Source organism: Hippoglossus stenolepis, chromosome 1 (genome assembly GCF_022539355.2).
Source record: "Hippoglossus stenolepis isolate QCI-W04-F060 chromosome 1, HSTE1.2, whole genome shotgun sequence".
Classification (NCBI taxonomy): Eukaryota; Metazoa; Chordata; class Actinopteri; order Pleuronectiformes; family Pleuronectidae; genus Hippoglossus; species Hippoglossus stenolepis.
Window position 1 is genome coordinate 12,736,693 of NC_061483.1, and position 21,770 is coordinate 12,758,462.

General features: G+C 40.2%; 1 protein-coding gene across 1 annotated transcript; it reads left to right on the forward strand.

Moving 5' to 3' along the window:
* Positions 1 to 977: 977 nt before the first annotated feature.
* On the forward strand, positions 978 to 21,770 carry ext2 (exostosin glycosyltransferase 2). Its single transcript, XM_035156007.2, has 15 exons — positions 978 to 1,066; positions 1,955 to 2,297; positions 2,405 to 2,628; positions 3,107 to 3,196; positions 4,024 to 4,140; positions 4,348 to 4,543; positions 4,748 to 4,887; positions 4,978 to 5,071; positions 10,879 to 11,010; positions 14,195 to 14,384; positions 17,382 to 17,548; positions 18,176 to 18,319; positions 18,849 to 18,977; positions 19,659 to 19,741; positions 20,441 to 21,770. Exons 2-15 carry the CDS (start codon positions 1,983 to 1,985, stop codon positions 20,577 to 20,579), a joined length of 2,160 nt encoding a protein of 719 aa, XP_035011898.1. The 5' UTR covers positions 978 to 1,066; positions 1,955 to 1,982; the 3' UTR covers positions 20,580 to 21,770.

The following is a 21,770-nucleotide window of genomic DNA, read 5'->3' on the forward strand; positions in this document are numbered from 1 at the left end:
ACGGCTATATTTAAACCCAAGTGTAGGTGCAGTGTGTTATGAGTGTACAGTAGTTCTGCCAGAGATCAACATCTACTTTTGAGCCTTGTGAACAAGTTATGGGTCAAATTACACAGCGTGGACGGAAGATGTATATCTGATAAAACTAGTGACGCACATTGGTCTTATATAGTTATGTTAAAATGCATATTTCAATTTTGAATCCATCCAATAGAGACACCGACGGCAAATCTGATCTGTATTTGGCACTGAAAAAAAAGAGTTGGCAACTTTTTGCAGAAGAAGCAACTGCAATTGCAACATCTTTTTCTTCTGGAATTTGTTTTTTCAAACTTTATAAGAAGTTCTGTATTTCTCAGTGTGGCTGAAATTGCTACAACTTTGAAGCATCTTCAACACAAATGAGGAAGTCTAGGTTTCTTTTTTTATCTCAGTAGAGGAAGTGGATTGTTAACAAAGAGCAGTCGGTCGCCTTGATTAGTTTTTTTTTTTTTAGGTATCTTGTTCTGAAGATGTACTGATTTTTGACAGTTGATTCATTCCAGGGACTCAGAACTGGTTGCAATCAGTTCAGGATCTTGTATGTAAATGAAGTTTGATGATTTTTTGCAGGTATTTAAGTTGGTAGGTAGTTTTCATTCATTCATATGTCCACACTCATCACATGCTCTAGTATTTATACCATATATAGTATGTATGTATCTGTCTGTCTGTCTGTCTAAATGATATATTATTACAATTTCGTCATACCTGAGTATGGTGACAATAGAGATCTTGAATCTATATTTTGTCCCAACTGGTTTTATATACCCTGAAAGTCAAATCCTTAAAGACGTACATCTCTGTTCTTGCCCCAGCAGACTGTGTAAATATAATATTATATAATATTATATAATATTATATTTACACACAGCCTGTGGTAAATCATGTTTAGTTTACCTCCACTGCCACCAGAGGGAAGCAAAGTATCCTTATCCTGAGACACCCACAGGACAGACCCAAAGAAGAATGACTTCCGTAAATCACTGAGACGTTTCCTGGGGTGCTAGTGTTAGCTTGAAGCTGGGTTGGTATTAAAATTGTGTTATTTACTGTCGCTTGTTTTCATATCGCGTCTTGTCGAACCTCTCGGGAGGGACGACATTCCTGTAACGTTAGAAAATGACTCGTTTCCTTTCATTTCACAGCGGTAGATAACGACTGTTAGTGAGCTAAGCTAGCATGAATGTTTACACAACTGCCTCAGCTAACGGTTGCGTTAGCCAAGTTAGCTTCCTAGTTAAGTCAAGTGAAATCATTTTGATCTTTGTTCGGACAGTAAATCTTGACAGTTGAGTTTTATAACCGCGTCACGGTGAATATATTTGGTTTATTGTCACTGACTCAGTGGCAGTTACGGAGATGTGTGTTGTCTGTATAACTGACTGTGCTTATCGCTGATGGCAAATGTAATGAAATATATAAATGGGTGATAACTGTTAATCTAAAAATTGCACCGCAGTCTTGACATAGAAATAATGAGATGTTGGGGGACCTGTGTGTAACCGTACTCTGGATCACTGTGACACACGGAGATTGTGTGTGTTTAATATGTTCGGCTACGTAAACTACTAATTAGCCCATAAACTATTGCTGTCTACATGAAAAACAATTATTTTTCGTCATCGATTAATCTCCCGATTATGTTCTCGATTAATCAGTGATCCTGTTGTCTCTCAGACTCAGATAACGTGTGTTGTCATATCAACAGTTTAGAACCTAAAGATATTCAGTGAATGATATTGTACGAGAAAGAAAAACATTGTGTTCTTACATTTGTGAGGTAGAACTAGACAAAGAGACATGTTTGCTGAGTTGGTCAGTTATGAAACTAGTTTCTGTTTAGTTTTCTAATCGTTGCAGCTCCAGTGTAAACAGTGAATGGCTGTGACTGATCAGATGCTTGTCTTCACAGTGGCTGGTTGGACAGAGAGGTGTCAGGCATGTATGCCTCTGGGAAATACAGCTCGCGGGGCCCAGCTCTTATCCCACGGATGAAAACCAAGCATCGCATCTACTACATCACCCTCTTCTCTGTGGTGCTGCTTGGATTAATTGCCACTGGGATGTTTCAGTTCTGGCCCCACTCCATTGAATCCACAGCTGACTGGACGCTGGACAAACGCAGCGTCCACGACGCGCCTCTGGTCCGCCTCCCTTCCTCCAGTCCCATTCCTGAGAGGGGGGACCTCAGCTGTCGCATGCACACCTGTTTTGATGTATACAGGTGTGGCTACAACCCCAAGAATAGAATCAAGGTAAGTGCATTTTAAAGCAACCCTCTCTAAGTGTTTCCCTTCAATATTTCATGGTGTTCTTTTTTTGTTCAAATTATAAACCGTTGTGGACATGGTTTTCCTCGTAGGTCTACATTTACCCTCTGCAGCGGTTTGTGGATGAGTTGGGGGTTCCCATCAGCAACACTGGACTGTCACGAGAATACAATGACCTGCTTAGTGCCATCTCTGATAGTGATTTCTACACTGATGACGTGACCAGGGCCTGTCTCTTCATCCCATCAACTGATGTGCTGAATCAGAATTCCCTGCGAATCCGAGAGACTGCCCAGGCTCTGGCAATGCTACCTAGGTAAATGTTTAGCTACAGTCATAAAAAATGTAGTCTTAGTTACTTTTAATCATGCTCTTTTACTGCTTTGTCACCTCCTCTTCATGAACCTGTTTCTCAAATTGTTGTTGTCATTGTTGTTAAAACTCAAATGTGGCTTTTTAATTCCCAAAAGATTGATCTAAGTCACTTAACCATTTGTATTGTGTAGGATAGCAACTTACAAATATCTTTTAAATATCAAATAGTGGGTTGATTAACTTTGATTTTCCTAAATGTCCTTTCACAAGAGCCCAAAATGTCCCTTGTTGGAGCAGTATTTTTAAGGGATTTTAATAAAAAGCAACGTTCAATGAAGAAAAACAACTAACCAGGGAATGTTTAATATTTTTATTTAATAATTACTTAGAATATGAACTAATTAGCAACACTGCAATCATATTTTTTCTGTTAATTTTTCTGTTTAATTAATCTATCATTCTTGTGTGTGTTTTGGTAGATGGGACAAAGGAATGAATCACCTGCTTTTCAACATGTTACCAGGAGGCCCCCCAGACTACAATACTGCCCTGGATGTGCCCAGAGACAGGTAGTTTTAAATAAAGCTTAAAAGTCATCTTAGTATTTTAAGAATGGTTAATTATTATCTGATAATTATCTTTATTAAATCTGAAATTACCAATAATAGGACACTTCCACAATTACAAAGCACTTTGTAACCTTGATTGGATAAGTGCTATAGAATTCAAGTTGTATTATTATTTCTATTTTGATATTCTGTTTACAGGACAGATGCACTTTTATACAACCATGGATTATGCAGCCTTAAGCAGCATTTCCCATTCCTCCAGCCACTCTTCAAATGTATAGAATATTAATTTGAGGAAGATATTTAAAATACAATATTTCCTGGGGGCCTTGAGGATACGTTTCAAATGTGGTTGTGTTTACCAGCAAAGAGCCCATGTGTCTCAAGATGTTCTATAGGCTGATGATTGAGGGTGAAAGAGCGTTGGTTTATGAGCATACAGCCTTGAGACAATGAACACTATCTTTAGCTGTAAGGAATTTCCTGGGCTCATCCAGCTGGAGTCCATTTGTGATGGAGCCTCATCAGAACCAGGTGTGTGACTAACAGTGTGTTTCCATTTTATATTCTCCTCGCCTGAGAATAGAACTGAGTCCGAAATACGTGTTGTCATCTAGTGGACTAACCAGTGATGAATTAAGCAGGTCACTGAGCCACGTTTGTTGCCACTTCATGTTTCACATCGGCATCATTGGTGGCAAAAGTTCTCACGGGAAGCAAATAAACCAATTCATATGTTTGTATTTCAAAGTGTGTTCCTGTAGCTCGTCGCTGTTGAAATCCCCAGTGTGTTGAAGCATTACTACAATCAGATACATTTGTTTCAGAGCGCTGCTTGCTGGAGGTGGTTTCTCTACATGGACCTACAGACAAGGTTATGATGTCAGCATCCCAGTTTACAGCCCACTTTCTGCAGATGTCGAGCTGCCTGAGAGACAGCCTGGGTGAGCACATCTCACATGTGGACTCTCATATTTTGTTGTCATGATCAAATAACTTTATTACAGACAGTGCTCCAAGGAATCAAAATAATGCGAGATATTTAGATTGGTTCAAAATATACATAATTTTGGTTTTATGCTAGGCTTGATTAAGCAATTGTTTGATCAAAGTATCAACAAACTAAATTCTGTGTGACTTCATTCTCCCAGGCCACGGCGCTACTTTATTCTATCTTCTCAAACTGCCATCCACCGGGAGTACCGCGCTGAACTGGAGCGCTTGAAGGAAGAAAATGGAGAAGCGTTGCTCCTCCTGGACAAATGTAGCAACCTGTCCCAGGGCGCCGCCTCTGCACGAAAACGCTGCTACAAGGGGCAGGTGTATGACTACCCACAGATCCTGCAGGTAGGAAACATAACTATCAAAAACATTCAAGATAGAAATTACCACCCTGGACTTAATCTAGAAACTTGGATATTGTTGTCAAAATGCAGTTTATGTTCCATTACCAGCGACAGTTTCGATAGACAATGGCTTAGTGTAACCTCCTTTTAGTTTCTCTGTACAATGCATAATTAAATGGCTCATTTTACCCCCGTGTTTCTACAGGAGTCTTCATTCTGTGTGGTGTTGCGGGGGGCACGTTTGGGTCAGGCTGCCCTCAGTGACGTGCTGCAGGCTGGCTGTGTCCCCGTCATCCTCGCGGACTCCTACATCCTGCCATTCTCTGAAGTACTTGACTGGAAAAGGTCTGAATAAGTCCCGGAACAGTTAAAGTTAAGTAGTTTGACAGCCGGACATTTTTTGTTCACTAATTTAATGTTTCTTTCTCTGCACAGGGCATCTGTGGTTATTCCAGAGGAGAAGCTGTCAGAGATGTACACCATCCTCAAGAGTATTCCTCACAGACAAGTTGAAGAAATGCAGAGACAGGTAACAGTCACAAGGTTTTATCTGAAGAAAACATCTCTCAGCCAAATGTATTCAAAGGGCCTCATATTTAGCTGCAGTTGGAGAGCTCAGATTGACATGGTGGTCAAAGGTGCTCTCGCTGTGGTTGGAGAACTTGCATGTCGTGTCTAAGATGCTTGTACCTTAACCAACCAACCAGACAAGTTTATGGCAGACAAAATAAATGTTATGTGTTGTGCGACAGACAGGAATTTGGATTCCATCCTTGCTTTTTGTCAGTTTGAATTTCCGTCCTTGTTCGGTGTAGATTTTCAAAAAGCTTTCAGAAGACTCAGCTATGTTGATATTTGCTTGAGTGTAATGCACACAAGACGGCTGATACTCCCTTCCCATTTGATATTTACATTGAGCCACAATAAACAAAAGTGAAAGCAGCTATGAGAGAAGTACACCATTTCAGCTGCTCTTCATTCTCTTGTATCAACTCTGGTCCATTTACCAATTATACTGGCCAAACAGACATTCTAGGCCAAGGGCTCAGAGACGGGCTTGGGGTTGGATTACACCAGACAAGCTGAAAAACATGGCTCGCTCTTGGGGCGGTGGTGGTGGTAGTGTTGGGTGGGGGTGTCCCGCTGTGTAGAGCTCACAGCTATCACAGATCTGATATTATTTAGTTATCCACTGGTCACAGTGGTCCTCTGCCTGCCCTGATGTTGCTCAGATGGACTGAATTGTTTGCAAGTTGATTCTTCTTCTGAGACATTTTCCCTAGTTTGATGATACTAATGGTGAATCACTATCTACAGTTAACATATACAGTGTGCTGTAGTTATGCTCCTCTTTCGTCAATATTTTCCTCTACTGTAAATAATAATTGAAGTTTGTAGCAAAATAATGTATTTTTTCTGTAATATTTTGTTGACAGACATTTATATTTTATTATCGCTATTTAAAAATCTAAGAAATCCTGTCTGTCTTGTTGTAAATAGAAACATAACTTGAGCACTTCTATCATATTTTAATGACTATCTCACCTTTACATTGGGGTTTTAACATGAAGAAAGGCTCAGTGCCTTTCCTCTGATTGGATGATTGAGTGACGCACAGCCAGGCAAACCTCAGGTAAAGGACTGTAACCTGGGTTGGTAAATCTGAGAGAACTCACAGTCAAATTCAAACAAAAAAGTTCTGGCTGTTTTTGGTGTGGAGCTACACACCGGAGCCTTTGACCTGGTTCCAGTATAAACCCCTGGATCGTCCGGCCACATCTGGATGTGCAGCTTCCAGGTCCAGCTTTGGGGTGGTGGAGTCCTCAGCTGCTTTACTCTCCAGTCAGACTGTTATAATGCCAGTGTGTACTGAGGTCAGCCAGGGGTGTGTGGCTGCAGAATCAGAGACCATCAGGAGCATCAGGGGGTGAGTGATCAGACAGGTGGAACAGCAAGGGTTGAACATGGCGAGTGGATTATAAGGAGAAGGAGCAGTCTACTTTTCCATTGCCCTTGTAGAGTTTTAAATGGGGATGATTTGGACTCCACACAAGACAGACTGTCAGCGATGTTAAGGAGAATGCACAGAAGGAAAGTGGACTAAGTGTACTGGCCGTGGCTTATAACAGGAAATGCTGGTGGAAATATGTATTACCTGAGCAGCAGCTACGGCATCAAGCAGCTTGTCCTTTTTTTGCTGCATGGACTCCTGGCGATGGATCTCTTTTTTGTGTGAGTAAGCAAGTTTGCAATCACAATTGATTTAATTTGTTCACATTAAAAGCTGCAAGGATCGTTAGAGAGGCTAAACAAAGCCCTATTAACAGTCCTTAATAAAAATTGAGAAATATAGCAGATTTCGGATGAACACTCCAAATTCTGCAAGGTTAGACGGTGGGTCTGTGTGGGCTTTGCTGAGGGTAGTGACTGTTTGGTTGTGAGTACGGGCTTTTGTGTTTTTCTCAGTTGAGAGGCATCTTAACAAATGGTGATGAATTTAAAAAGGATGAAGGGAGATAAAATATGAAGTTTCAGTTCAGTCACATGGAGAAATGAAAGGGTTAGTGAACTGTGTGTCTTCTTTCCTCCTTCCATAATAAACCTAAATCTTTCCCTGTTTACCAGAACATGGAGCACAACTTTGTTGTATCCGTGTTTAGGCTTTGAAGAGACCATTTTATTGTGATGCAATGTCATAGAAGAGGGTCTAAGCATCAAGAGTCCAAAGTGCAATGCATGGACAGAAATTTATTATCCAATGATAATTTGATTGGATTTGATTCGACACAATAGCAAACTATTTTTAACCAAGATACACTGTTTTATCTTTAAGGTGCATTTAATTTCTCTTCTACTTTGGCCTGAGATTTTCCACACCCACATTTTCTCCTCTTGGATTCTTTCTACATTTTCCGTTATAAAAGATTTTCAACTATAGTCTTCCTGAGAAAGAATTTACAACAAAGGGTCTGATTTCTTAAAGTAGATGTGATAGCAAACCTAAAAATTGATTTCTCTTTTTGACGTGGTTGAACCGATGTATTTCATTAGTTTGACCAGCAGATGGCTCAGCAGATTTTGCTTTCACAGTGTGCGTCTTTGTTCTCATGTTCTGTGACTTTTGTGCCTTACAGGCAATGCAAATTTACCTCAAAGGAAATAACTCCGAATTTTATATAACTTAATTTAATTTTAGCTTTTAAGTATAGATTAACGTTTTTGAATTTAAATTATTTGTTTAATAGCCAAAGGACTGAGGTGATATTAATTAAATAAAAAGCTGATTCTATTAATTAGGAAATATTGAAAGTTTCGGTGATTTGGTTCTCAAATTATTAACTGAATAGATTATATAGATTTACTTTTTCAGTTATATAGATAACTTAAAAAGTAAGCTCATATTTGGATAGGTTACTGCTCAGCCTCCATCAGTAGACTTGTTTCAGACAGCAAAGCTCTTTTTCAAATTTAAGATTATGTAATAGCATCCATTTAAGTCACTTTTTGAAAGGCCACATACTAAACTGCTGTGAAATGTCAACAGTGCTTAAGTGAGACCACTGAACTCATGATTATGACTCCCATGAGCCTTGTTTGGGTCATACCCTCAAAATAGGTCACATACATTACAAACCTTTATTAGATTAGCATAATCAAATAAATTCACTTATTGAATTAGAATATATAAGATGGTAAGAGGGAGTTATTTGATTTTCAGATTGATTTCAATTGACTTTTCATCCTTCGTTCTGCCGTTGACTTCAGCTTCAACTTGACAACAAGCTTTTTGTTTTAGAATGTTGAACATCTCCAAGCTTTGTTGTAGCTTCTCATACTTGTATACAGTCTGTGTAGACTCTGCAGCTCCTCACCATGCAGAACAGTACGGCTGGCTACTGCTGATTTATAGAAGTCTGTCTGCTCCCTCCCTCATGCTGTGTGCGTTTTCTTCAGTCTTCTTTTTATGTGCTCCCTCATATGGAACTAAACCATCAGTCAGGAGGATGACAGGTGTCAGTTGCTTTCTGGTCCGTCAACAGTGTAATAATTATTGTTGCTTAATCTTTCCCACTTGAGTTGCAAATTTGATTTCTTAGAGCAAATCCGCACGTCCTTGAGTTATTTAAACTAAACAGCCTATAAAATAAGGGCTGGACGTTATAGTGAAATTTTAAGTATAATGGTTGAACAGGAGAATACAAAATACAGTCCCATGGTGAGCCTTTGTCTTACTCTGCAGAAACTGTAGGGCCTCACAAACTAAGATTGGGGGAGTCTGTAATCCAGCAAGCCATGGGTCTCACTAGTACAAAGACTGTAATCTCACATGTAACCTGCTGCGAAAGCTGTGGTTGTCAGGCCTGCTACTCTTTATTTTAGACTGATTTACACCTGGGAGACCAGGTAATTTATATATAAATATGTGTGTGTGTGCATGCATGTGTGGAAATGTTTTGATCACAGTCAGAAGCAAAGTGCTAATAAATCTCGTGCAAAACAATATTCCCAGCGAGCAGCTCCTATGATTGAAGCAGACTTGGTTTCACTGCTGGTTTTGATTTTGTTGAAAACACTAATGATTGCCTGGTTCTGTCCGCAGCTCACTGACTGCCAACTATGGTCTACGGGTTGAGTCTTATGTCAGGGACTTGACAATTTGCACTGAGTTAAACAAAGTAATGCAGACAACTGGAATGACCTGTGTTAATTATTTTTAATAACAAAAGAGCTGCTGGGGAACTCCTCTAAACTAGAAGGAATTGAGAAGATAATTCTGTTTTAAACAAGCATTCAATTGGATGAAGGTTTGACTTACAGAGTAATATATTTTGGACCTGAGTCGTGTGATTGTTTTTATTATTTCTCAATATTTGCAAGAAGGCTATAGTTACAATTTCCTCTTCTGCAATGCTGTCTCTTCTTCGCTACTCATAAAAATTCCTGCAGGCGTTGGGAGCAGGCGGAGGGTGCTGGGACGGGCCCTCAGGCCAGCACAGTTTGCTTTCTGCCTCCCCCCAGACGGAAAAGAAACTTTCATCACTGGCTGATTTATGGGCCGTTGGGATTCCCCCTTGAGATTAGAAAGTCTTTTTGGAGTCTCCTCATCCGCTCATTTTCTCTGTTGTTGTACAGCTCCAATGCCTCATCACATTCACAGACATCGGTAAAATTGTCACATGTTGTTCACGTGCCTCCAAGGACTGTCTTTGTTAAACAAAGAGCACACACATTAGCGAATAATACATTTTTAGTGCATTTAAATAACAAGACCAGATGTACAGCTCCCAACTCCATAAACAAACTCTCAAATCTTCATATCCTCTGCTGTGGAACTGTGGGCCATTGAGGAGCTGGAGGGGTGAGGTCGGGTCAGGATAGCGTGGTGCCTCCTGGCAGGAGTCAATGTTGTTTAAAGCTTCATTAACTCTCATAGGGTTTTTTTCGCCTCTCAACTGTCCCTTGAAGTTTCTTGATAGTACAGGGGGCCTGCAGGGAGAAGGAGGCTTGACATGTGTATTGCGGTTAGTCACACCACTCTAAATTGATCAGTTCATTGTACCTTTTAATATATTAAACAGTCATAAGAGAGAGTTCATGGACCCTATATGTAGAATCTTCGGTTTGTTCCATTGGTGCCTCTTAACCTTCCCGCCTCTCTATATTTCCGCCGTAAAACGATCTAATCCACAGGTATCTGTTCTCATGCTCGTTGTCTTGGCTGAAAGAACAGTTGGAGATGAGTATTCCAGCAGCCTGTGTGATAACATTAAGATGTGGGTCAAGAGTTCACTTATCATTTAGGTCTGCTTTGCACATCAGAAGTCTGTTGAAATAAAACAGACCCAGTCAAAAGAGTTTTCAAAGGAGATGTTGAAGAGCATGAAGCTGGAGAGGCCTGCAAAACTCTCTTTAATGACGTGGACAAGGGAGGGAAACCTGGATTTTACAGTTATGATTTCACGCTGGTGTTATCTTCTGCCATGTGACAGCCAACAAATGAGAAAAGTGGGAATAAGAAGACAAGAACTGTTATATAAGCAATAACATGTTCATGAAATGCTATCTTGGCTCCAAATGCTCAAGATGACAGCATTCGTATCCAAAGTACCTAAGATTCATATATAGATAGTAGGAGAAGGTGTGCCACATACATGAATGTTTTATTTTTTTATTCATTCACAAATTTTACACATCTATATTGTAACTGCAAAGGGACCCTCTCTTAAAGATGAATAGAAAGCTTATGTTTAGTTAATACATGTTTTTGTAAATGTGCTGTGCAAATGTTCTGTATTTGCTCTTATTTTTCCATTCTTGTTTTCCATTTGTCCCCAGGCTCGCTGGTTCTGGGAGGCCTACTTCAGCTCCATGAAGGCTATTGGCTTGACAACCCTCCAGATCATCAATGACCGTATCTACCCGTATGCTGCACGCACTTATGAGCAGTGGAACAATCCACCTGTGGTGGTATGTCACTGTCTACACTTGATGTATATTTTAGGTTTTAACCATTGGTTAAGAATATCTTATTATAACTGTGTCATGGTTTTTCCTGCTTTGTCTCTCAGAATAATCTTTTATTTATGTAGGCCCTTTCAACAGACAGCTATATATCTTCTATACAGCCTGTGCTCTACTGTGCTGAATCAGTCAGTTGTATTCCTAGATTGGTTTTTATTGCAGACATATGAACACCACCCCTCCACAACGGAGCTTTGACCATACAGATGTTCACAGGGCCACATAAGCTTCCGAAATCGAAGCCTCTGTGGCAGAGTGACAGTAGAGGCCTTCCTGCTTTCTGGAGCGCCACACATGCAGCACTGCATAGTTTGGTATACACCCAGCGAGTTCTGAGGCCGTTTGTGTCAGCACTTCTGCACCAGGAGGATGCCTCCGCTGTGGTGAAAAATAAGTTCCTGCATGTCTGAGTCATTGTGTTCATAGAGAGTAGGCTGAATGTGAAGAATGGTGTGTGTTAAGCATCCCTGTGGTTGTGGGAGGTTGTGGCTGCAGACAGCTTGGCTGTGCGACCATCTCTCAGGGGTTGTTAATCAGCTGGGTCTGATCTCCAGTCTCCTCCGTGCTCAGCCTATATGGAGTAGAGGCATAATATGGTGATGTATAATAGTGTTTTGCATATGTGCACATTATGTCTACAAGTATCCTAGTATAAGCAGATGCACTGAAATGCTGGCATTAGAAAGGTGGCGGTCACAAACAAGCAGCGCTCTGAAGGGTGTTTGCAGATGTTCTCCATTTTCGCTCCGCTCAGATCTGTACAGTAATTCAGGACTGAGAGGTTGTCGGTCAAGCAGCTGCTCACTCTTTTGACCATGTCTGTTTTCCTCTGAGCAGGTAGCTTGTTAATCAGCAGCTACACTTGACATTACCCACTTATGTCAAAGGTTTTGTCCAACGCCCAGTCCAATCGATCAGTATCACTCGGGTCTTACGGCCTGTCCAGACCAAGCGGAGGTTAATTATGTCAGGCTACATACCTTTGGCCATTCCTCCCTGAGATGCGAGATGAAGTGTTTTCTCAATGGCCTCGGTGAATGGATGGTGAGAAGAACTTGCACAGAGCACTAAATAAATCAGGCAGACATTTTCCCCCTCTCCTCCTGTAGTTCTTTAGGCTGGTAATTGAAAGCACATTTCCTGGGATTGCTGGTGCCTTCAGAGGGGGTTTCAGAACAAGGGACAGGCTGCTTTTGTGAGGGATTTGTTGGTAGAGGGCAAACTTGTTCGAATTGAGGAGTTCGGACTTTCACATTTGCCACAGTTTCAAAACATTTTATGATGATTGGCGCCTGGGCATATGACAGCCTGACTTATCTCAATGTTGTTTAAAAGTTATTTTACAATCTTTAAGTGTTTGGACATTTAGTTTGGCCTCTTTTCTCCTGCACAAGTTGTTTGCAGATTCTATCAACAGGAAGCAGTTCAATGACCTAAAATCAAAACTGTGAGCAGCAACAAGCAGGTTTCAGGCTTGATAAAGCTGAGGGAAGTCCCCTCTTCATCCGATTTGAACAAAACCTGATGTGCATGTTCAGGAAATGGAGCAAAATGTTATCAATGAGTTTATCAAGATTGCTTAAAATTGGAATGTCACGAGAACTGATACTTCGGCACCAAGTCGATGCCAAAAGTCTAAAAACGTCACGGTACGGTTTTTTATGTTGCAACTATTGTATCATTCAGCAATAAATTTAAAGATTACATTTAATCCGAACTGTGCCTCTACATCTGCCTACATTATTAAAACTGAGAAATATATATGTTGCTATTGATCATTTTATCTTGTCATTTTACCTTTGTTCGAGTGTCTTAGATTAATGAACCACTCAAGCAGTTCAAAAAACCAAATAAAAGTGTAAAGTATAAACACGTAACTCCCTCAGATCTGCTGGTGACATACTGAGCTGTGGTTTTCTTTTCATCTCATTCACACTGTTTGACAAATGGTTTAAGTGGCCTCTGCCTGTTTTATTCTGTTTTAATGCATCTGTGCTGCTTATATGTGTGAGTTTAATTATTTCCCCCCTCGGCTTGAATAACAATGTGAGAACAGCCACAAGGAAGTTTCCACTTGCCAGTAAAGTGGATTTTTATTTGTGGAGGATTGACTGATGTTGTGCAAAAGACGGTGTCTGTGTGTCTGTTGACACACTCGTGTTGATGCTGTGGAAGGAGCCACATAATCACTGTGTGGCCTCCTGGGACCAGAGGAGAAGCAGGGTTTATATGGACTTCAAGAAGCCCACAGATTTACTGTGTTAGATATGCTCTCTTTGCTTCTCTCAGACTGATTGAACCTTTCTGTCGTGTTTGAAGTCTATCACGTGAAGCCTCATGCTCCTTTATATACTCTTAGGGAAGCACATGCTTGTAAATGAAATACATGAGTTGTTTTTTCTCTTTTCTTTTTTGAAGTTGAGAAAAAAAACCTTGGTTAAAAAGAAAGAAAGTTATTGTTGCAATATTCTTACCATAGGACTCAAAGTTGTCTCTTTAGGTGTCACTTTATTCCAACTGACTTTAACATTTAAAGTTAAGTATCCAGCACACAAAGCATTAGAAAACTGTCCTGTGGCTTCCTTCATTTAACAGCGTCGCTTGATCTAAGCCGGAGTCAGAGCTGCTCCAAGGATTTACAGGCCGTTTTAATGGGGAAGCAGTGAAAGAGAAGCCAAGTTCCACACTCATGATAGACGGCCACTATTCACAATCTGACAAACTCCACTCCTCTCCCCCCTTCCTATTTCACCCACACCCCAGAGGAGTTTCACCTTCACAACAGCAGTAGATACAACCTGTCTTGTTTGCAGACTCCCACTCTGTCTTTTTGTTCTTCTGTCCTGCTGCTTCTGTTGGGTTTTCTTTGGCGTTCTTGCAGAAAGTTTTTGACGTTCTCTGCCCTGCCTCTCTTACCCCTTGAGAGACATTGTTGGATGATTCTTGCTCCTTAATAAAAAACATAATCTAGTAATGATTTCAGGTGAACTCACTGTCCAGAGAAACATCATTATAGTGCATTGGAAAACATGACAGACAGGACTACTGAGCCTAGCTCTACTCTAGAAATGAAAAAGGTGTTTGTTGCTTAAACAGTTTGCATTTTTTCTTTTCTTTCTTCCTTGTGTAGAAGTGGTCCAGTGTGAACAGTCCTCTGTTCCTGCCACTTATCCCACCAAGGGCACCTGGGTTCACAGCAGTGGTGCTGACCTACGATCGTGTTGAGAGTCTTTTCCGGGTCATCACTGAAATCTCCAAGGTACCCAGCTTGGCGAAGCTGCTGGTGGTTTGGAATAACCAGAACAAGAGTCCTCCTGAGGGTGAGTATAATGGATCCTCATTGAAAACAGGAATGTTCATGAAACTAGATCGATTATTGACTGTTGCGAGTTAATTGCGTAAAACAATAAATCCATTGTTTGTTGAAGGCTTTTATTTAAATATTTTTATAGTAAAATCCCGTCATTGTAGAGCTGCACACAACACATTTATTCACTGAGTAAAAACTACATAATTGTGTCTTTTCAGGCACAAAATATGTGTGTGTATTTTCATACATGAGCGGGGAAGTGAGATATTGTTCCTTAACATGTAGAGTGGCATTCTAATGTCAGGTGTGAGCTGAGCTGTCAACTAGTGATTGGATCACTCAAGACATATGAGCTGGGCCATAATATAACAATCAGTAGTATTTTTTTCTATGATCCACAATCCATTCACAGTTGCCACAGCCATCAAGGGCAATTTTGGGCTCAGTATCTTGCCGACTTTAGAATGCAAAATGGAGGAGCAGGGAATCAACTCTCTCTACCTCCTGAGTCACAGCTGCTCATTTTTGTTCAGACTTTTTCTGTACAGGCACAGGCAGACATATTGTCAGATCCCAGTTCTGACTGACCAGCAGTACTATGTGTAACCTGTATTTTTATAGCTGCCAATCTATCCCTGTTTTTTCTCTCATTACTGCTAGTTTGTAGTTTTAGACTTCTTTGGTTGAAGCCAATCAGAGATGTGTCATTGTAAACTCATAGAAGTCGTTATTTATTGCATCTTGCACTGTAATTATTTGCGCTAATATGGCAGTTAAGTATACAACAGCTTATCGTGCCTCATACTTTAACTCAGACAAGGATGGCTCTGGACCAGGAAGTAAAGTGACCCTGCTGCTGTAAGAGTTGACTAATGTCATGAAGTAGTGAGGTGACTTTGAAGTGCCCCCTTATGGCTCTGAGTTGCCTTTTCATTATAGGCATCTGTGGCGCCTGGTTTAAGCTTTGTGACCCATTAGAATTAACAAGTGGCCATTGATAGGTTAGTCCAATATGAAGGCAGGATTCTTCCCCAGTCGCACTAAGCCTTGATCCGATGTATTCTTAGGCTCAGTGTTTGTATTTTACAAGATGTGGACCTTTTTCTTTTTGTCAGAACACCATGTTTTGCTACAGAATTAAATGACATCTTGTTTATCAAATTGTCTTGACCTGTTTTCAGTCTTTATCTCTTATACAGCAGCCGAGATAAACTGCCACACAGCTGCGATAAATGCAGAAGACTTAGCGTGAAGGCCACAGCTTATTCTTCAGAAAATATAATTTTCTTGAATACAGGTTAAGAAGTCACAGAGGAATTAGCAAGTGTGTGCATTTTGACTCATGTCATGGTGGGGCTACGGTTTTAGAATTCAGATAATGACATATAATCGCTTCACTCCTACTGTCTCTTTCCAGCCTCGGAAATAAAAGAAGGGTTGACAGCAACATGGACTAAGTGAAAGATGAAACTCCGGGTTTTTAACATAGCAGTTTTCTTGACAATAGCTTTTGACAGGAGACTTCAGACGTGGTTAGGAGGACCTGGAGCTCTTCTCATAGGCTGCCAGGCCCCAGTTACCCCGTTAATGAGTCGGACACATTCTGTGTGATCCGTCTGTGCCATAGTCCGTGCCATGGATCCTGCCCAAGATCTTTGAAACGCTCCCCTGAAAAAACACTTTGTTGATCTGCTTCATGAAGAATTGTAGTGTGGTTAGATTTGCACGTGCTTGAGGTTAGCATAGCGATACGAGTCAGTGAGTGAAGTTAAACTCCCAGAGCACAGTTTTCCACTGCCAGGACACACTTCAAATATCTCTGTCAGTGGTAAATGACATCATAATTCCTCGCCCATCTTCAGACACTGAGAGTGGCCACATTTATAATTTTGTTCAATCCCTAAAAATGAACAATTATAGTGTCTTACTCTATGTACTGTACGTATGTATGAAGGGCAGCAACTAACTAGTGTTTTCAATTAATTTATGTGAAGATATTCAAGATCAATTATATGACTGATTGACTAATGATATGTCAGAAAATAGGAAAATACCCAAGAAATACCGAGAGCCAAGTTGATGTCCAGTGTTTCCCATTAATAACCAAGGCGGTTGCGGCCCAGTCTAATTTATCTAATGATCTAATTTGTCCTGCCACACTGACTTAATTTACATAGACAGCAATATTCTGACTATTTCCCTTATTCTGAATAACAAATTATTTTGATTACAGAATAGAATATTCTATTAATATTCCTGTTATAACGTCAAGGGCTTGGTTATGACCTCAAGGGGCTGGTAACTGGTTTACATGTCGATATTGCAAGATGCTGCAATAACTCCAATAGGACATTACAATGCGATTAAGACACACTTTGTATTTTATATTTTAATCTGTGATAAAGATGTGTTTTATATTTTGAGTTATTCGCTTTACTTTCTCTGTTTTTTTCTAAAGTATTGTATAAATAAAAGGTATTATTATTATTATTGTTGTAATTATATGTCTACATACTGTGACTAAGATCAGCATGCTCCACGTCTGAATTCGATTATTGCTTATTACCAGTATGACTTTATCCAGGTTTGGGTAAACAGAAAATGCTGTTTATTCAGTCACTTGTCTTAAGCAGGTTAATATCATTATGTTGCTGTCCATGTAATCATAGTCAGTTTCATAATAAACAAAAACAATCTCTCCCATAATAACATGTAAGATCTCAAACCTAGTGTTTTTTGCACAATTGCTTCATTATAGAATTATGTGCAGCGTCTTTGTGTCCCTCTCGCTTGCTCTCGGCAGCACCCAGAGACGTCCTGCCACATCGGCCGTCAACATTTTTTACCGTCCTCCTTTCCCATGCTGTGTTGTGCGAGAAAAAAACTGAGTGCTCCTCAATGTTCAACATTATGCTCAAATATTTACTAATTAATCATGTGAATTATTGCAGCTCTGTATCTTTCTGCATAAAACTAGAAATGTGACCGTAGTATTTTCTCCCGACAGAGTCTCTTTGGCCAAAGATCGGCGTTCCTCTCAAAGTCGTGCGAACCAAAGAGAACAAGCTGAGCAACCGCTTCTTCCCCTACGACGAGATCGAGACAGAAGCTGTGCTGGCTATCGACGATGACATCATCATGCTGACATCTGATGAGCTGCAGTTTGGCTACGAGGTGAGAAAAAAAACCTGTTCAAACCCTTAACTGTTCCCTTATTTCCCTCTTCTTTGGCAGGTATCACAGGCAACCATTTCAAGTTGATCCCAGAGTTTAAAGTCGTTCAGGGAGATTACGGTCTCACTCTCCGCTAGTTTGAGATGTGACTGCCTCCCGGATGGGTGTGTGTTTGATGTGTGAGGAATGATGACAGGTCGAGAGCTGATGCTTTCCATGCCCGCATACCTGCCTGGACCCACTTAGACGGCACACTCACCTGAATCCATTTAGAAGCCGTTTAATAAAATTGTGCTCAGTTTAAGGATAATTACATGGAATTACAGGCAGGATAGAGAAGCTGTCTGTCTCACTAGATGACAGTAGAAGGGTCAGACTAGCTGCTGGTGTCGAGCCAGCCGAGATATTCGTTCAATCACAAAGCCACTTTTATCCCCCCAAAATCTTTGATTCTCAGTTGTGATTTTTGTCTCTGACACAAGAAATATTGTGAAATTTAAGTTAAAATTTTTGGTTCACTTTTAAATACCAACAAAAAAATTGGTGTCTTTTAATGTAAAACATCAGTTCTCACCCTCAGTTTTCATCTGAAAATGTCTGACAGTCCATCTTCTCGTCTGCTCCCAGGTGTGGAGGGAGTTCCCAGACCGGCTGGTGGGTTACCCAGGCCGGCTGCACCTCTGGGACCATGAAATGGGGAAGTGGAAGTACGAGTCGGAGTGGACCAATGAGGTTTCCATGGTTCTAACTGGAGCTGCCTTCTATCACAAGGTAACTCAGGACTGAAACTAAAGTAACTTTGGCTTCTCTAGCTCTGCTCGCTGACACAAGTTTCCCTTATATCCTCATAGATGTTAGATCTATGGATTAGTAATACTTTGCACAGAATCACTTGTACAAAGTTGGAATATCCTTACGCGGATTATCGAGTGTCGCTGACACAAGTTTCCCTTATATCCTCATAGATGTTAGATCTATGGATTAGTAATACTTTGCACAGAATCACTTGTACAAAGGATTAGAGAATATCCTATAGACCTTTTTGGGTAAACGTAGGATACCGAGCACGAAGATTAAAGTGATGGACGAGCCGAGTGTCACAGGAAGAGCAAGGTTATCTGACTTCTACTTAAAAGCTCACACACTCATTTAAGTTCAAAGTAAACTCTTGCTCAGCGGTTCCTCCTACATACTCAGGGTCATCAAACAGAGTCTGCATTATTGTACACGACAAACCTGCAGGATATATTTATATGACCACTCCTAATCCTCTCTTGTTTTTAAACTGTTTCGATTTCAGTACTTCAACTATTTGTACACATACAAGATGCCAGGAGACATCAAGAACTGGGTGGACGCTCACATGAACTGCGAAGATATTGCCATGAACTTCCTGGTGGCGAACATCACAGGCAAAGCCCCCATAAAGGTACATTCATAGCTCTGACCGGCCGGTGTGCTTTAAGCTTGCAGGGGGAGGCTGACGCAGCGGAACACCATCTCTGGGTCTGATCAGCTCGCACCCTTCGACTTCACTGCCTCTCCCCCTCCCCATCAGTGTACCCAGGTGCAGGGGCCTGAGCTAAAGCCCGGCCTTAACCTCCCTTATCTTGGTGTCACTCACAGGCACTCCCCCTCTGAGCGTGTTTTCCTAAGCTCACCGGGGCTCATGCACACCCTGCCATCAAAATCACCGCCTGCACCCGTGCTCCCACCTCCCTCCATATCTCAAACAGGTTCCTTCAGAAAACACACCACCCCACCCGATCTGTCCTCCTCCTCTCGGTGTCTCTCACTTTATTTTCTCCTCCACACAGACGTACATTCACAGGTCCAGATTGTTTGGGTGCAGGAATGTGTCAGGTTGCACATGTGATGGAGGCAAGACAGAGGAGAACCATATAGCATGTATTTCTCTCCACCTCCAGCCGTATATCATTTTACTCACTGATGAAAATTTAGACATATTTCACCGCACGATGCTCAACAAAAGTTCTTATAAGACGTCACAGATTTATTTAATCGGATGTGATGTTTTATTTGCTTCTGTCTGGGCTGCTGAACTTTCACAAACAGTTTAAATGAGTGACCTTGTTCTGCTCCTGTTCAGGTGACTCCCAGGAAAAAGTTCAAGTGTCCTGAGTGCACTGCCATTGATGGACTGTCCCTGGATCAGACGCACATGGTGGAGAGGTATAGTGCTCACATTGTCTTTTAGAAAAATCCATGAGGACTCGTGTCCCCACAGGAATAGTGAAATGAGTTTGTGTGTGAGTCAGTCTGTGAACAAAATGCAACTGGAAATAGCTTGTTCTTCTTCTTTTGCCTGTAACTAAAGCATGCAAACTACCACTTTATATTGGTATATTATATTCAGAATTTAAATCGTAAAATATTTGTATACATCATTATTTTTGCGTAATATTTTCTATAAATAATTGTTAGTTTTATTAAAATATGCATAAAATTAAAAAGCAGCAACCCTTTATTTGTAATTATTCAAAAATCACAGTAAAATCAGTGTCTCACTGTAAATAAAAGGTTTTGTTCTTTTACCTTTTTTGACTCCAGTGCATAATCAGATAATAACAATCTTTGACCAGTGACACAAAATATGCGTGAAACAAAAGTAATGTTATTTTTTAGAACCTACTATCAGTAAAATATTATTTAGTTTTTGTGAAATTTGTGAAAAAAGTAATCGCACAAGATACTTGCCAGCAATATATAAAATATAGAAATATATTAAAGATAGGAAGGATTCCTTAATAATGAAAAGCTACAGACCTAATCCATGCACATCATCCGAAAGCATTTTAATTCAGAAGCTGCCAAATATATACATGTTTTTATCTTACTATTGAAATAACCAATTGTTTTTTTAATCCTTAGATCCGAGTGCATCAACAAGTTTGCGTCAGTGTTTGGTACAATGCCTCTGAAGGTGGTGGAGCACCGCGCAGACCCAGTGCTCTACAAAGACGACTTCCCAGAGAAGCTCAAGAGCTTCCCCAACATCGGCAGCCTCTGACTAGCCACTAACAGATGCTTTGACCTGGTCACTGCCTCAACACTTTAAGATCATCGTCACCATCGTCATCTGTTAATATCAAGACATCAATACTCAGAGTGAAGCGGTGCATGTTCTTGTCACATCTCAGTTTAGTGACTTCAACTACATGAAACCTAAAATGCAGAACTGTGAAGGACATGAATTTAATATCTGAAATGACAGAGGACACTAAAATCTGGGTTTGATGAGAAGTGTGATGAGAGTAATTTGTCTATTGACCTTTAAAGTAAGATATTTGTAACATTACACAACAGCACTACATTTCATGTTACAGAAACGGCTACTAATAATATATATATATGTTTTTGCTACTTTCTTTTTTGCTTCTTCTCAAACATTGACAAGGACCAGATTCTTTTAGCTCTACTTTATAAAAAGAAAAACCAACAAATCTTTAATATACATTGTATATTGTAAATGATTGAATCACATATCTATATGTTGGCTTTAACTATTAGTCTTGTAAATGTGCTAACACACAGCATGGTGGCTAACGCATGATGTACAGTTATTGTTTCTGTTTGACACAATAAGATTGGACTGACAAAGTTAACCCCATGAATCTCTTGGAGAACTCTTAGAGTAACTGCAAATTTTTTTTTTAAATGATGCTGAGCTACTGGATCATCTTGAATTATTTTATACTGCCTGAGCAAACCTTTCCTCATATTTATATAAATATAAGAAACGCAGTGGAGCGAACTGACGCCTCCACTAAGTCATTTCATGGGTTGTGTGTACGAGTACAACACACGGGTAGAAGTAGTTTTATTGTCTGACGTTCATTTGACGACTTACTGTAATGTGAATAATAGACAACTACCACATCCACATTTCTCAAACCAGATATGTATAAACTGTTGATGCAGTGCTTTGGTGTTTTATTTTGTTTGTCTGTTTTTTTATTATTATTTTACCTGTTGTGCGTCTTTATATTTTTTCATGTTTTCATCTCTAGTTGTCCCAGTTCCAGTATTCAGGCTGTAAAATTGTAATATTTAAGTCTCTTAAAATGTTAACATTGCCTTTTATTTTCCTTTTTTATTATTTTCATGAGGTCAGTGAAATTGTTTTAAATTTTTTTGACTGAGTTTATGTATCTAAGTGTATATATAACTTTGATAAATAAAGACCCCTCTATGTCTACTA